The sequence below is a fragment of the Vicia villosa genome, unplaced genomic scaffold (genome assembly GCF_029867415.1).
Source record: "Vicia villosa cultivar HV-30 ecotype Madison, WI unplaced genomic scaffold, Vvil1.0 ctg.001216F_1_1, whole genome shotgun sequence".
NCBI classification, from domain to species: Eukaryota; Viridiplantae; Streptophyta; class Magnoliopsida; order Fabales; family Fabaceae; genus Vicia; species Vicia villosa.
In genome coordinates, this window is record NW_026705538.1 from 431151 (window position 1) to 446478 (window position 15328).

General features: G+C 33.1%; 1 protein-coding gene across 1 annotated transcript; it reads right to left on the reverse strand.

The window, feature by feature from the left end:
* Positions 1-883: 883 nt before the first annotated feature.
* LOC131634051 (uncharacterized) lies at positions 884-11499 on the reverse strand. Its single transcript, XM_058904731.1, has 11 exons — positions 11129-11499; positions 8034-8222; positions 7842-7895; positions 7393-7503; positions 7074-7136; positions 6730-6984; positions 5506-5652; positions 5249-5276; positions 4239-4309; positions 1788-1847; positions 884-1356 (listed from the first exon to the last, which is right to left on the reverse strand). Exons 1-11 carry the CDS (start codon positions 11342-11344, stop codon positions 1288-1290), a joined length of 1263 nt encoding a protein of 420 aa, XP_058760714.1. The 5' UTR covers positions 11345-11499; the 3' UTR covers positions 884-1287.
* Between the last annotated feature and the right edge of the window lie 3829 nt (positions 11500-15328).

The following is a 15328-nucleotide window of genomic DNA, read 5'->3' on the forward strand; positions in this document are numbered from 1 at the left end:
TTGAGTGAAAGGGCTTGAGTATGAAGTGTAATGGAAAAGCAACTTGATGTTGATCAAGTGTTTGAAGTTATCTTGAAAAAGTTGATTTTAATTGTTTTTTTTGGTTTTTTAATAATTAACACAAGCAAAATAAACATGCATGGAAAATACCCACACCCCAACCGAAACTCTAAATCCCCATGCACTATTTTTGTATCGATTACATTGAGAGATTACAAGGATAAGCGGAAAAGTAATATATAAATAAGGGAACAATGGTATATTTAAAATAAAATGGACAATAAAAAAAATGCGAAAACTAAAGTAAATAAAGCATAAAAGAAATAATTCAAGAGAAGAGAATGAACTATCAATACATGAGCAAAAATAAATAACATGAGAAATGAGAATCATGCAATATCAACACAACAAAATAAAGCATAAAAAATAATAAAAAAAGTTCTAATTAAATAATTATATGAATTAAAAAAATTAAAATATTTTTTGGGTTTTTAATATGTTAGAAGATTAAATTCTAATTCGTGCATAAACCTAAATTGAAAACGGATTAAAAATGAATTAGAAATGATGAAAATAAGAAGAAAAAAAACAAAGGAAACAAGTCCAGCCGTACGATCTGCCATGAATTGATCAAAAGAAAAGACTCGATGGATTTCCATTAAGAGACACTAATTAACAATCTGCTTGCTCCCATTCGTCACACAACGCTTAAGCAACGTTTGTCACCTTCTTGGTGAGATACTTTTCATGCTTTTGTCCGATATACCATATATATACGACAGTCGGGCAATTTAAATATTCTCACTCTTGAGGTTTTTGAGGTTATAATTATTTATGGAAAGTAATTATTTGAAAGAAAATAGTAAGCATAGTTGATGAAGCCAATTGAAAAAACATGATTCATGAAATATAGATAGACCTTGTGTTACAGTTTACAGTAGAGTTTAATTAACAAGAGCATGAGGGAGAGAGAATTGTCATGATTAATATATCACAAATTGTCAAGCAAATATAATGTATTACACTATGTGGTGACAAAAACAAAACAATGCCTCTCTTGGCTCTCCAAAGTATAACTTTAAATTGGCTGAAAAAATTGACCTGTAGTCATAAATTTTCTCAAAATCCTGTCTTGGTGCATTCTGTCACACTTTCATCATAAAAACAAAACAATACCTTTTGCAAACTTATAACCAGTAATTGGCTGGAAATTTTCCTGATATTGGTCATAAATTATATCTCAATTTCTCAACTGATTCCCAACTGGGATGGGAGCAGTAATTTCTGCTATACATTGAATCGAAACAACATTACATCTCCTTCTTGTACAATGTAGTCTTTGCCTTCAGATCTCAACTGCAAACAACATATTTAGGTGAATTTAGAATAACGTTTTAGGAAAATAGATTTAGTATCAAATGATTTGCAGTATCAAATCCCCTGAACTTATTAGTAATTTATATTTAGGCCCTGCGATATTTTTAGTTCAGGGTTCTATTTAAAAAAATATTATAGTTAAGATCTAAAATAAAACTATGATTACGATTAGAGTATTTGAATTAAGTTAATAAATGTGGCAGCACAGCACTACACCAGTTTGGATTAGCGTTTAAACACGCAGCATACTTCCTTGAATAGACCAATGAATTCAGATCATATCAAACAAAAAATCACTAAATCACATTTATAGAAATCAATAATAACACTGTTAACACCAAGCTAATGATATAAATAAGAATAAAAACGCAGCCGTGTTTATTGGGAGGGAAATGAAATGAGCAACTTACAAGTCCTTTTTCTCGTGCTGCAGCAAGTGAACCAGCAGCAACAAAGTCTTTATAAGCCACCTAATTTAAAATAACAATTTTTTAATGATGGTTAATGAATGCATTACATAACCTTTGATATCTGCTTAAAACAAATACAAGAGCATATGTAAAATAAGTAGATAAACTTTCAGGATCTCACTTGATTCAGTTTCCCCAATCCAGTGATAGCTTTTTTGTTAGTAGGCCTCTAATTACAAAGGTTTATGTTAGGGGCAGGCCCGATTGACAAGGCCCAGTTTAAGTAAATAAGGTGTCTGGTAAGAAACAGATGGGATTAGGATGTTTTAGGTTTGGTTGGTTAGGAGAGACTAGGCTCTCTAATTCCTAGAGTTTAGATTAGTTTCTAGCAGTTATTTATTTGGTCTACAACAGTTGTATTCCTTTCTGCTTCTTCATGTACCCAATTCTGCAGAAAATATTTTCCAAGTTTTGTCAATTATCAGTCCCAATATTTATACAAGATCTATCAATATCTTAGTAGTACGTATGAATGTTACAGGAATCTGAAATTATGAAAGAAATTGAGGTTGTATTATTGAGAATCTGAAATTATGAAAGAAATTGAGGTTGTATTATTGATTGGAAAAAAATATATTTCAGAAGATAAAAACACCTGAAATCCCAGAGCAAAGCTCTTTTGCTCTTCAGAGAAGATATGCCTCTTCCTCTTCCTAACCCTAGTGTTAAGAGTCCCACATCGGACAATATATAGCCTGAACATGTCTTTATAAGTGGGGGCAATCCTCACCCTACAAGCCGGTTTTGTAGGGTTGAGTTAGGCCTAACCACACTTCTTAACATGGTATCAAGAGCCTGGTTTAAGATATGGTGGGCCACCTTCTATGGTTTCCGCTATCAGGCCACCCACCATTTATTTCCACGCTCCAGTTGTCTAGTCCTGGGCGTGAGTGAGGGGGTGTGTTAAGAGTCCCACATCGGACAATATATGGCCTGAACATGTCCTTATAAGTGGGGGCAATCCACACCCTACAAGCCGATTTTGCAGGGTTGAGTTAGGCCTAACCACACTTAAAACCTAGGATTCTAACTCAAAACCTAGGATTCTAACTCAACAAGACGATCAAAGATACCCTCTCTCTTTCTCCTCAAAGTACCTTATTTGGGAAAATGATTAGTTAATTGCCTATTTGGGACCACCTTATATTGTGTCCAAATCTTGCCGCCCTCTTGAAAAAGAGACTTGTCTTTAAGGCTGAGATAAGGAAATTGAATTGTGACGTCAATTTATCATTCCAAGCTACTATGGAAGCCCTGGTATGAACAGCTTGTTTGACACCAAAGAACCCAAGCATGAGTAATTTCTGAAAAGCAGCTACTACAATACATGGTAAGGAAGCAATAACGACAAGCGCAAAACACCACTGCAATATGACACCCTGAAGGTTAAAAAGCCTTAGGTATCCAACCACATAATTGCCCAAGAACTCTTTTTATGAAATAGTAGCTGAAGATCCAGTCACTTCCCCAGGAATCTGAATGATGAATAAAGAGAGCTAATTCTAGGATATAGCAACCAAACAACCAAGCATAATCCAGCCAAGAGGGATCAACTTCACAAATCAGACAATGCTATAACTCTCATGTATTAAGTTCAAAGAACGTTTTCCACAATTTCTCTCAATGACATTTAGCTTTTCTTGGTCTTACACTACCTCGAACTATTAGACTATACTCCATCTAGTCAACCCTCGTGATAGTGATTCAACGAGTCTTCTCCACATATCTGAGGCACCTTAGAAAAAATTCTACCAACTTTATGATAGAAACCAACTGATATAGAAGAAGAAAATAGGGAAAATTCTTGTGATTATATAATCATATCGCAGAACTTTGAGAGTTTGCACCTCCCCCAAATCCAAAATGGCCTCTTTCCAGTCAAATTCCAAGATAATAAACTCTCCCCTATCTCCCCCCTATTTATTCTAAAAATAAACCCACAGAATTAATAAAACGTAATCGCTCCTTATAAAAACATAACTACTACAAAATTGACCAAAGTCAGTTTTCCTTAATGAGAGGTCTAACACTTATCTACTACCTACTTCCCTATATGTAACACCATCTTAGTCAATACACAAGAATTAAGAAAGTAGTTTTATATTAAATTTTTCAATGGTACTTCTTATGCTCAATGGTATTTTTCCTATCTACTTAAGAGATTATTACTTAATTTTTGAAATCTACTTATATATTATAAATACAAGATTGGTTAAATGCAGTGCCTTTAACCAAAAGTAGTAATAAAAATCAGATTTTCATGTCTGACGAGTTATAAACTTCTTATTAATGTTTTAAATGAATACAATACTCGCTATTCCAATTTCCAAGTCGTGTACTATATAATGTATTAAAAGTAGGAGTTCGAAAGTGTATGTCCTTCATGCTTACTGTCTCTGCTCGAATGAAACCCTTCTCAAAGTCAGAATGAATAACTCCAGCAGCTTGAGGTGCAGTCATTCCTAGTATAACAGAGATTTAAAATTTATGTGAGAGATTCAATCCAAACCCTAATATTATTATTGATTCTGTTTGGTCCATCAATCAGATTACTTCATAAGAAAAAGGGGCAATAAAGCATACAAAATAAAGCCACAATATCATCCGAGAGGCATTTGTTAACTAAAGGAAAAACAGTATTGCCTATCCAAAGATATTGCAAACTCCCATTTTAATTTAATTTGTTTTAAGATTATGAAAGATGATATTTTCACACATAAATTTGGAAACAAGAGTTGACGATTTGGATGGTTAACCTTGTTCAAATATGTGGTTAAATTAGTTTTGTGGATGTTTAATTAATATAACAAGAGTCACAACTCATTAACCATCCCCTGAACGTAATTAACCACGATTCTTATCGTTATTAACCATGATTTTTGGTGTTTAACTATACATGACCTTCAAGTTTTCAAATATATATGATAGTTATTAACCACAATTTGTATTCAAATATTCTCTTGAAAATCATGGTTAGTAACATACAAAATAGTGGTTAATTATGTTATGTGGATGGTTAGCAACACCTTGTTATATTCATTAATCATCTACTAAACATAAACACACATGTACTTAAATTATACCCTAGAATGTATTTTAGTGTGTGTTTAGGTTTATTGTTGAACTTTGTTGTCCCATTTTGTGTCAAAGTACCAGAGCTCTAAATTTCTATATGTCCAATTATTTGAACATGGAATTCATAAACGAATGTATGTAAAATGTGTGAAGGACGCAAGTGCTGGACACGGCAGTGATAGGTCAACACCACCAGTAATTATTTGAGAAAATTATATAGTTGAATGTTACTAATATGTTAGTGTCACGTATTGGATACACTAGACACGCCTCAATCTGAAGTGTCAGTACTAAATATGAAGAAGATAAGAAAACAAAAAACTAACCTTCACGTATTGTCCATGCTTTTGTCTCCTGTATAAACATAAGAAAAACAATATCAGTTTTGGAGATGAAATACAAGAGAGTTAAAACCTAGGAGGCCCTTGGAAACATTTAGTTTTACTAGTTATGTACAATACTAATTGTGGAATAACTAATAAGGGGTCCAAGTTAACATATAATGTCATTATCATTGCACACGTTTTTAACAGGATACTCTATACAGTAATGCTCTCTAAAACTGTCCAAGGTTTCGTCTTACCTTCTCACCAGAAGTAAAATAAGTTCGCAACCCCAAAAGATCATAGGTTGCTCTAATTAGGTTCCCAAGACCACTTTCACTAACACCAAGGGATTTCAAATATTCTTGCCTTTCCTCAATTGCTAGTTCAGAAAGCTCTGCCTCAACCTGCGAAGACAAATAACCCCATCTTACTTGATTCCAAATCTATGTGGTTATAATCACAAGAGTGCCAATAATTGTTATTTCAATCTAGAGATATCATGAGCTATCAAGTGACCAGTCTAGCAAAAGTTGACATCATCAAATTTCCCCCAATGAAAATACATGGAAAGTTGTAATTACCCATATGACATTTGTGAAACTAGAAGAGAAAGGAAAACTCATAGAACAGAAAAACTCAAACCTACTTTCAGTCCTTTTTCCCAGAGAAACACGACTAGCTCGGCAAGGTTAAATAGTCATATAACCATATCTCGAAATATGACAGTGGCTAGGAGGATAGCGATACTAAATTTAAATAAGAGTAACTTAAAATGGTGTTTTAAATGACGTTTCAATTTTCTTGTGTTGTGTATTGTCCATCTAACAATACACGTGACAAAGACTTTTGTGTGACTTAAATGTTTGTCGTATCAAACACCCTAAGACTTCATGAGGATGAACCTACTTGAGTGGTGAAGAATTTGACAACTAAAAGGGTCACATACACGGCCGCAAACATCACCACCACCTCATCAGGACAGTGGATACAGAATTAATGATCATCATTTGCAGTGCCAGGTGGTAGGATAAGATGCAATAGTTTTCTTCCCATACTCTATATCATGTGATAATAGAAGACAATAATGGACAAATCATTGAACAAGGAAAGTTTGACCAGCTATCACCATACTACTGATTTTCTTTTTTCAGAGAAAGAAAGTTAGCGTAAAAAGCTTAAACATGCACCGACACCTCTGAAATCAAGCGTGTCCGTGTCCGTGTCAATGACAGACACCTGCACCGACACTTGCAATTACATTTAATTTATTCATTTTTTCAAATTATTAACGGTGTCGCCGTGTCAGTGTCGGGGTCGTTTTAGGGGTGTCCGTGCTTCATAAACATCTGTACAATCATTTTCAAGATAAATGAATGGCAAAGCTATATTACCTTAGTGTAACTAGAAAACAAACAATGGCAACATATTTATTTAACTTGCCAAACAAATATAACTCATAAGTTGCCTATCTAGCAGTATACCTGTGCTGAAATTGTTACAATTCCTGACTTCAGCTCAGATGCAACATTCTTGACACCTACAACGTAATCATTGTTTGTAGCATCAGCTAAATCAGTCTCCGCAACATTTGCCACATATATAACGGGTTTCATGGTGAGTAAGCAGAGGTTCTTTATAGCATCCTTTTCAAAGTCTGTTAAGGCCACAGATCGGGCAGGTTTTCCATCCAAGAGTGCTACACTAATTTTTTCCAATGCAGCCTTTTCTGCCTCTTCCTACAAACAAAATTTTCAAAGTCAAGTGGTGTGTCGTATCTAACCAATTTAAGAGTCAGTGACAGGCAATAACATTTAAAGAATGTAACCTTGACTTTAGTTTGTGAATCCTTTGCCTTGCTTTTTTTTAGTTTATCTAGTCTTTTTTCAATCTGCATTTCTTCAAACAAGGAATATCTTAGTTTGATTTGGTCAGTTAATTTTGTCACAGAAAACCAAAAGTACTCTTCACAACGTAGAGGAAGAAAGTAATACAATAATTTCAACCAAATAAATTAATACAATCATGAATCATGATAAATATGATTGAAGCCATTATGTGTTGCCACAAACATTAAGAATGATAATAACAGATTCAAATGAAACAAAGGCGGTAAAATTGTGTAGAATGACAGTTAGTAAGCTGACCTGGTCTAAGTCTGTGAAAACAAGCTCCAAGTTGATAACATCAATATCAGATTTGGGATCAACTTTCCCATTCACATGAATAATGTCATTGTCGTCAAAACATCTAACAACCTAATATGATAATCAACCGATTCATAGCAATATTAAATCAGTAAATGATAAACACAAAAACAAATAAAAAAATCAATACATACAGTATTAAATCAGGATTTTCCACTTATTTCCATGAGCTCTCTAGAATTGCTTCTAAAAATAGTTTATAACATATATGAAATCATTTGACTTTATTTATATTTTGTTTTAGAAATAGTTTATACATAAGCACTTACATTATAAGTGGTTAATTAAGCTATTTATCCAAATGAAGTTATTAAAAAGGGAAGATACAAAATGAAAAGAATAGAAGATGGAAGCAAAATGATGACAAGGAAATGATGATAGATAAACACCTGAAGTATGGAGTCCACTTCACGAATATGTGATAAAAACTTATTACCAAGCCCCTGCAACAGTTGAGGTAAGATAGAGATTAAAGCAATACATGTAAGTTTCTACAACAAATAAAGAGAAGATTCAAAAATAAGATAAATTAGTGTCAGTTGACACCAAACCTAAACAAGGAGAAGAGAAATTAAGTGAACCTCGCCTTGACTTGCACCCTTGACTAGCCCAGCAATGTCTACAAACTCTATAGATGCTGGAACAACTCGTTGAGATTTACTGAGGTCGGAGAGCACATGGAGACGAGAATCTGGAACAGCAACAATCCCTACGTTTGGCTCAATTGTACAAAAAGGGAAATTAGCAGCTTGGGCTTTTCCATTTTCCACCTAGACATGTGAGATCACTATTAATCAATATTTGATAGATTACTATTGCATTCCGAACAAGGTTTATATCTATACAAATCATCAATACAAAATATATAGAAGAAATTAAAGTTTTTTTATTGTACAAAGGCATATAAAGTTATTGCAAGGATAATGCTAAAACAGTTCTGGCGTATTTGGTCGAAGTAGTGGTTCAAAAGATTCATTTTTCACAACAGCTACTACTTACAGGAGATTTGATTATTGATTCTAGGTAGATTATCCATTAACCATAAAGTCCCGACGAAACCATAAAATTTGAGCAAGTTTTAAAACATATCACCATATCACAAGTAATAGCCTATTGGGAAGTATAAGAGGAAGATATTAGAAACTTTGCACTTAGATTCAACTTCAGCACACCTGTGAGAGTCTTTCTAATAATTTTGTCTTAAAATCTTGTAAACTGAACTCATGCCCCTAAGTTATCTACAATAAATAAATAAATAATTACACTTAAACACTGATATTTTAAGCAACTTTGTCAAATAAGTGAAAGGACAAAAAAACTGAAATATTCAAAAGGAAGCATGTTTTGGAATTATGTTTATCATTTTAGTAGTAGGAAATGGAATTTTGGTAAAAGCCTTTGGAAGCAATAATTTTTGTTTAAAGAGAGTCAAATTGAAAGCAACTGTGTTTATAGGCTTCACAACCGGTTTCTTATTTATAGCTTGTCTATAATCGACAGTGGAGTATCAAGGGGTAACTATGAGTTTATTTCAAGCAAACATACAGCCTAGTAATTAGTAGCTAATTTGAAGCTTAACAGTAACTCACCATATAATATTGTTGACGGTATATATTTAACAAAAATGTTAATACTTACTATTCTTAACAACTGTTAAATTAATAGTGTAACACAGTTGTATTGAAACCCAAATAAAATAGAGATGATTAAAATGATGAACAGTCACACTAACTCTTGTTTTGCTAGTTGTAACTTGTAAGAGTTACAAGACTTACTTTCTTGTATTTCTATATTTTTATTTCCTTCCTATTTCATTATACCTACAATGTATGAAAGACGTTTGTGTTGAAAATATGAACAAACATACTTAAAGACATGAGAAATAAAGAATTGCATTTGAAATACACAGCAAGTACCCTACTTTCTTAATCTTCAATTTAACTTATAATTAAGCACTTGAATCTACCACTTGTTTCTCCTCTTATCATCTTCGTTAGCTACAGTAGTTCTCTTCGCTATTTTTAGCACAGTGCAAGGTAATTAATTACTTATATTATATGCTACTTAGGATTTTTTCAATCCTCCAAACAAGTTCACTCCTATTTATATTTTTTTATAATACAATAATATAATAAATCGCCTGCAGTAACCATATCTCGACTTAAAGAAAGCATCAGCAGTCTGAATGCATATAAGGCTTAAGGTGTCTATCCCAATTTCATCTGTAGCATTAGCGTTAATCACAATACAAATGAACTGCTGTTTACTTTAAATAGTGCTACACGCAGGAGCTACCAAAAGCTTTGAAACACAAAATCACATAGCAGAACCCCAAGGAACAGTCAGTATAAAATTGATAGAAAATTAGAAACAAACCTTCCTGATGCATAGCTCAAATTGCAGTTATAACAGTTAGCAGTTATATAACTGAATATTGCCGTAGTTAGCCGTTGGGGGTTAACACATACGCAAAATTCAGTTAGTTTTTTATTTCTGCTATAAATGCCTCCCAATGTATTACAACTGACTACCAGGCTTATGAACTTTTTCCTCTTGGAATCTTCCAATCATTTCACTAATAAAAATAAAACCATGTTCATTATGCTGGATTCTTAGGGTTTCCTCTTGAAATCCCTAGAATTCAGTCTTCAATTTTAGTTTTCATCACCTCTGGCTCTAAATCATATAACACAAGGACAGCTCATTCGGTTATGAAAGCCATCAGAAGGACTGAATCACATAGCAGACCACCAAACAAAATCTTTTCATAAGCAAACTAATAGGGGATAACAGACAAGCTAACTCGTAAAGATAGATGATAAGGTAGCAAATTGAATTTAAAATACTTCGTAAAATTAGTCATTGAACTAAGCAAAACATAAAATGATATAAAAATATATTTTTTAAATTAATATTAAAGTTTTCAATTCAGATAATGAAGATAAAAATGAGAGAAAATTAACTATAGGCTCAAAGGCTTGAAGTAGCTTATGAAAAAGTATTATAAGCTAGTGAAAAATGTTATAAGCTCGTGAGAAAATGATCATAACCAAACAACTATTATTTGATTATACAAACTTATACATTATAAGCTATACAACAACAACAATTAAGCCTTATACCACTAAGTGGAGTCGACTACATGGTTCAACTTGCATCATGTTCTATCAAAGACTATGCTTCTATCCAAATCATTAATTTCGAGATCTTTCTTAATAATTTTTCTTATGGTATTTTTATGTCTTCCTCTTTCTCTAATTGTTTGATTTCTTCTCTATACATGCTCAAACCATTTAAATCTATTTTCCATCATCTTCTCTACTATAGGTGCTACCACAATACTCTCTACAATTGGACGTCTAGTCTTACCACACATCCAATGCAAATTCCTGAATCTCAGATACACTTACTTTAATCTCTGCTACACTTTATAAGCTATCCACTATAGATTTGACTTTGCTAAATAGAACCTTAATCTCTGTCAGACATTTTGTCAAACACATACCCATCAAACAAAATATAGAGTCTACAATCAATACTTAAGCACCCAGATACCCAAAACTGTATGAAAGATAACTTACCTAACACATAACACATGGAACAAATACCCATTATTTCAAATAATACCCCGCTACCAAAAAAAAAATGAAAGCAACAGAGAAAGAGAGTGGCTTACGACGGCATTGAAGAGGGTAGACTTGCCAACATTGGGGAGGCCAACAATACCAGCCTTGAGGCTCATGCTTATCTTAGATGAAGATGAAGAGTAAGAAAGGTTTGGTTGAACTTGAACCCCATAAAATTGAAAAGAGTGTTTGGTTAAAAGAGTGTAATGGTTACCGAAAAACCTTGACTTCAATGGATGAACTAAACTGGGAACTAGTTTAGCCATGATTATTAGAAGAATTGAGAGAAGAGAGTGTTATCTATTTTGTTCTACGCGCTCAATGGATACGATATGATGAATGCAACTGGTTTATCTATCTCTATGCGGTTTATCAATGTCTGCCAACCGTTTGTAATTTTTCACCAAACTTTTTATCTTTTGCTCTACTTACTTATGATTTTTGTCTACTAACGTAATAAAAAAAGAGGGGGGACAAAAACCAAAATAACAAAAACGAAAGTATGGAAGGCCCAGTCTATTACGAACCAAATTGTTAAAAATAGACATAGGAGCTTCAATTCACTAAACAAGGCCTTAAATGGATAGATCTAATGAAGATAATTTGTCTGTGCAATGGTTCCTTTTCCTAAAAATATGAGATATAATAAAGGACGTGTTAACGATTTCTTTTCCTAAAGATATGAGATATAATAAACGACATATTATTGGTTCTATATATACAATTTAGCCATATGTTTTTTAAAGGCCAATGAACTAAGCTCAATTGTTGAAAGCTTGAGTGACCAATTTAGAGTCAGTTTCTAACTATAGGTGTAACACTCTGATAATTAGATTTAATTATTTAATTAATATTTGATATTTTTGATGTGATTATGTGATGCGTGACGTTTATGTCGATGTGTGTGGGGTAGTATAATTGAGATGTTAGTTAGAATAATAATATAAAAATAGTCTAATTAGCATTGTTATTATTTAAATTAAATAAAATAAGAGATATTGTGAGATAAGTTAGTAAGGGCAAATGTGGAAGTTCATAATAAGGGTCCTAATGCTAACTAGGTAAAAGAGAAAAGAGGAGAATTATTCATTCGACGTAGAATTTGGAGAAAACATGAAAGAAGAGAGAGTTAAGGCAAGAAGAGAAGAAGGAGAAGATCAACCGTAGGAATTCAAAAAGGGAATCAATTAGACTAATAATCTAAGGTAATGAGGGTTATCATGGTTATTATGTTTGGCTTAAGGGATCGATAATTGTATGTTGGGGTTGTGTGTTGTTCTTGATGAAATTGATGATCTATGTTGGTAATTTTGTTTGATTGTATGGTTAACATGTTGTATGATGATGTTGATTGTTGTATTGATGATTAATAACATGATTTAGATTTAAATCCACCATTGTTGATGGGTTTGAAGGTTAGGGTTTGAGGAAGATCATTGGAGGTATGATGAATGTTTGTAATTTAGCGTTCAAAATGATTATTAATACATGTTAGAATTAGGATTATAGACAGTAAATTGTAGGAAATTATCAATTAAAACATGTTTTTGGGCAAAAGGTTGGGTCTGGTTTGATGCAGGTCGCGCAGGAATTTTCTGCAAAATCGCATAGACCGCTTAGCGCGATGGAGCCCGCTCAGTGCGCTCTTAAAAATGAAAAGAACCAATTTACAATAAAGAGCTTGCTTAGCGCGCTATAGGTGTGCTTAGCGCGGGTCCTTGAAATTGAAAATTAATATTTTTGAGAAATGATTTCAGAATATGGTAACTTATATTTTATTATAACTTCTGAGGATTTTCTGGAATTTACTATGCACGTTTGGGTAGGTTTATAAGGCATTTTGTATGAAACTTAGTTGTGGGAATTCTTGTGTTTCTATACTTGACTTTGGTGAATGTTGTTGTGTTGATGGATAACATGATTAATTGATGTATGTGTGTTGTGCTGAACAAGATGCTTGTAATGTTGAGTGTTTAAATGATGACATGACTTTGATGAATACATGAATGATGATGCCATTTTGACTATCCGTAGTCGTTGATTTTGTGATGTTAAGCATCATGCATTCATAGCATAATTGTAGGACGATAGTCGAGTGGTGTTGTAGGACCATTGGTCCAGTGACGACCCTTAATCCTATTGTGCGGATTAAGTGCAATTTGTTGATTGTAAACCACTACTGCATATATTCCTTATGTCTTACATAATGATTATGAAATGCTCACCCTTTTTGTTTGAATATTGCCTCCACGTGGGTAACACACAAGTAATCAGGAGTAGTCCGTTGAAGTTTGAGGATAGCTTCATGGCGTCCTTTTACCGTTGTTTAGATTGAAGGGAGTCTTGCTCTGATACGTAACATTGGGGATGGGGTCGTTATGTTTTAGAACTATTATGTTCACTTTGATTATTTGAGTTTGAATTACATTTTAAAGTTGATGTTTTGAGTTATAACTCATGAACCATGATATTCAGTTGGTGTTCATGTGAAGCAGCGCGAAAAATACCCAAGCGTAAGGAACACTCGAAATACAACAAAGTAGCCATCGATATTTATTTATTCCAAAAGGAAAGCGAAAATATCGAATAAAACCCACGAGAGAAAAGAAATGGTCTACACGACCAAGAGAGGGTTCGGGAGTAGGTTAGGCAAAGGGAAGGTATTAGCACCCCTCACATCCATCGTACTCGATGCGAGCCATTTAGTTAGTTTGCGAATGTGTGTTGGCGTGATGTTTTTCGTTCTTCTACTTATTATGCGAGAAAAGAAAGGGTTTTTTGTTTTTTATTAATGTGCTCCCCAAAACATCGCGTCTTCTGCCTACATATTCCCTCGTGCAATGGGAAAGTCAGAGCATCGTAGTTTGGGATAAAAAACTACGAGTTTGTTGGTTGATTTTACGGAACAATGTACGAATCACTCTTTATGAAAAGTTTTTTTTTGAGGTCGCACAAGGGAGAGAATAAGTTTTATGGGTTGAATTGATTTTGTAGAGTATGAGTGTTGAATGCTTGAATTCTGACAACCCATATATTCAACACTTAGAGAGATTAGAATTGAACTTTCATCTTTCCCATTTAATTCTTTTATTGAAAAGAAGAGAGGTGAGTTTCAATTTGACTTTATTGAGTATGAGTGTTGAATAATTAAGTCCTAACAACTCACGTATTCAACACTTAGGGAGAGATTAGAACTGAACTTCCATCTTTCCCATCTAACTCTCTTTGAAAAGAAACGAGACAATTTTAGTTTTCATTTGTAATAGACAAATGAGCATCAGATACTCATGAGAGAGGTAGGAACTGAACTTCCCGCTTTCTCGTTTAACTCTTTATTGAAAGGAAATGATGTGAATTTTAAGTTCATTTATTGAGTATGAAAGTTGAATACTTGAGTACTAACAACCCATATATTCAACACTTAGGAAAGATTAGAATTGAACTTCCATCTGGCCCATTTAACTCTTTTGTTAAAGAAATTATTCAAGTTTTAAGTTGATTTTATAGAGCATGAGTGTTGAATACGTGAGTCCTAACAACCCACATATTCAACACTTAGGGAAAGATTAGAACTGAACTTCCATCTTTCCCATCTAACTCTTTTTATTGAAAAGAAGTGAGACGATTTTAGTTTTGACTCGTAATAGATAGATGAGCATCAGATACCTGTGAGAGAGGTAGAAACTGAACTTTCCGGTTTCTCATTTTGTCATTACTTAGTCAAACTATCCTCAGTTTATTTAAAAGGTATTTTCATTTGATTATAATTATTTGAATATTTAAGTCAAAAGACTTGTGTTCAATTAGTTAAAGAGGAGATAGGAACTGAACTTCCCACTCCTCTATTCAATCATATTAAGAAAAGAAAATGAATTTTAAAAAGAAATTCGACATTAGATCGAGAGTTTGTTTATTGAATGAAAATATTGAGATTTTATAAATGATGAATTTATTTTTTGTGTTTTGAAAGATTGATTAATTTATTAAAAGATATTCAACTTAATTATTTAAAATAATTAAAAGTTAACTAATAAAATTAATTAATTAATTAAATTGAATTAACCAATTGAAAAAGTTAAGATTTAATTAATTGAATAACTAACCAAACAATTCTTTAAGTAATTAATCCAAATGGAAATAAAAGTTTTAAATTAAAAAGAAAAGAAATCAAATGTTGTTGGGCTAGTAATGATAAAATCAAATGGGCCTAAAGGGGGTGCATGACCCTTTGCAGGAGTGTGATGAGCCCA

Coding starts and splice junctions, on each gene's coding strand:
- LOC131634051 (XM_058904731.1), bottom strand. CDS start 11,344: ATGGCTAAACTAGTTCCCAGTTTAGTTCATCCATTGAAGTCAAGGTTT. Junction 7,137..7,392: donor TTTTCACAGACTTAGACCAG/GTCAGCTTACTA, acceptor GAAGAAATGCAG/ATTGAAAAAAGACTAGATAA. Junction 1,357..1,787: donor CAGCACGAGAAAAAGGACTT/GTAAGTTGCTCA, acceptor TGTTGTTTGCAG/TTGAGATCTGAAGGCAAAGA.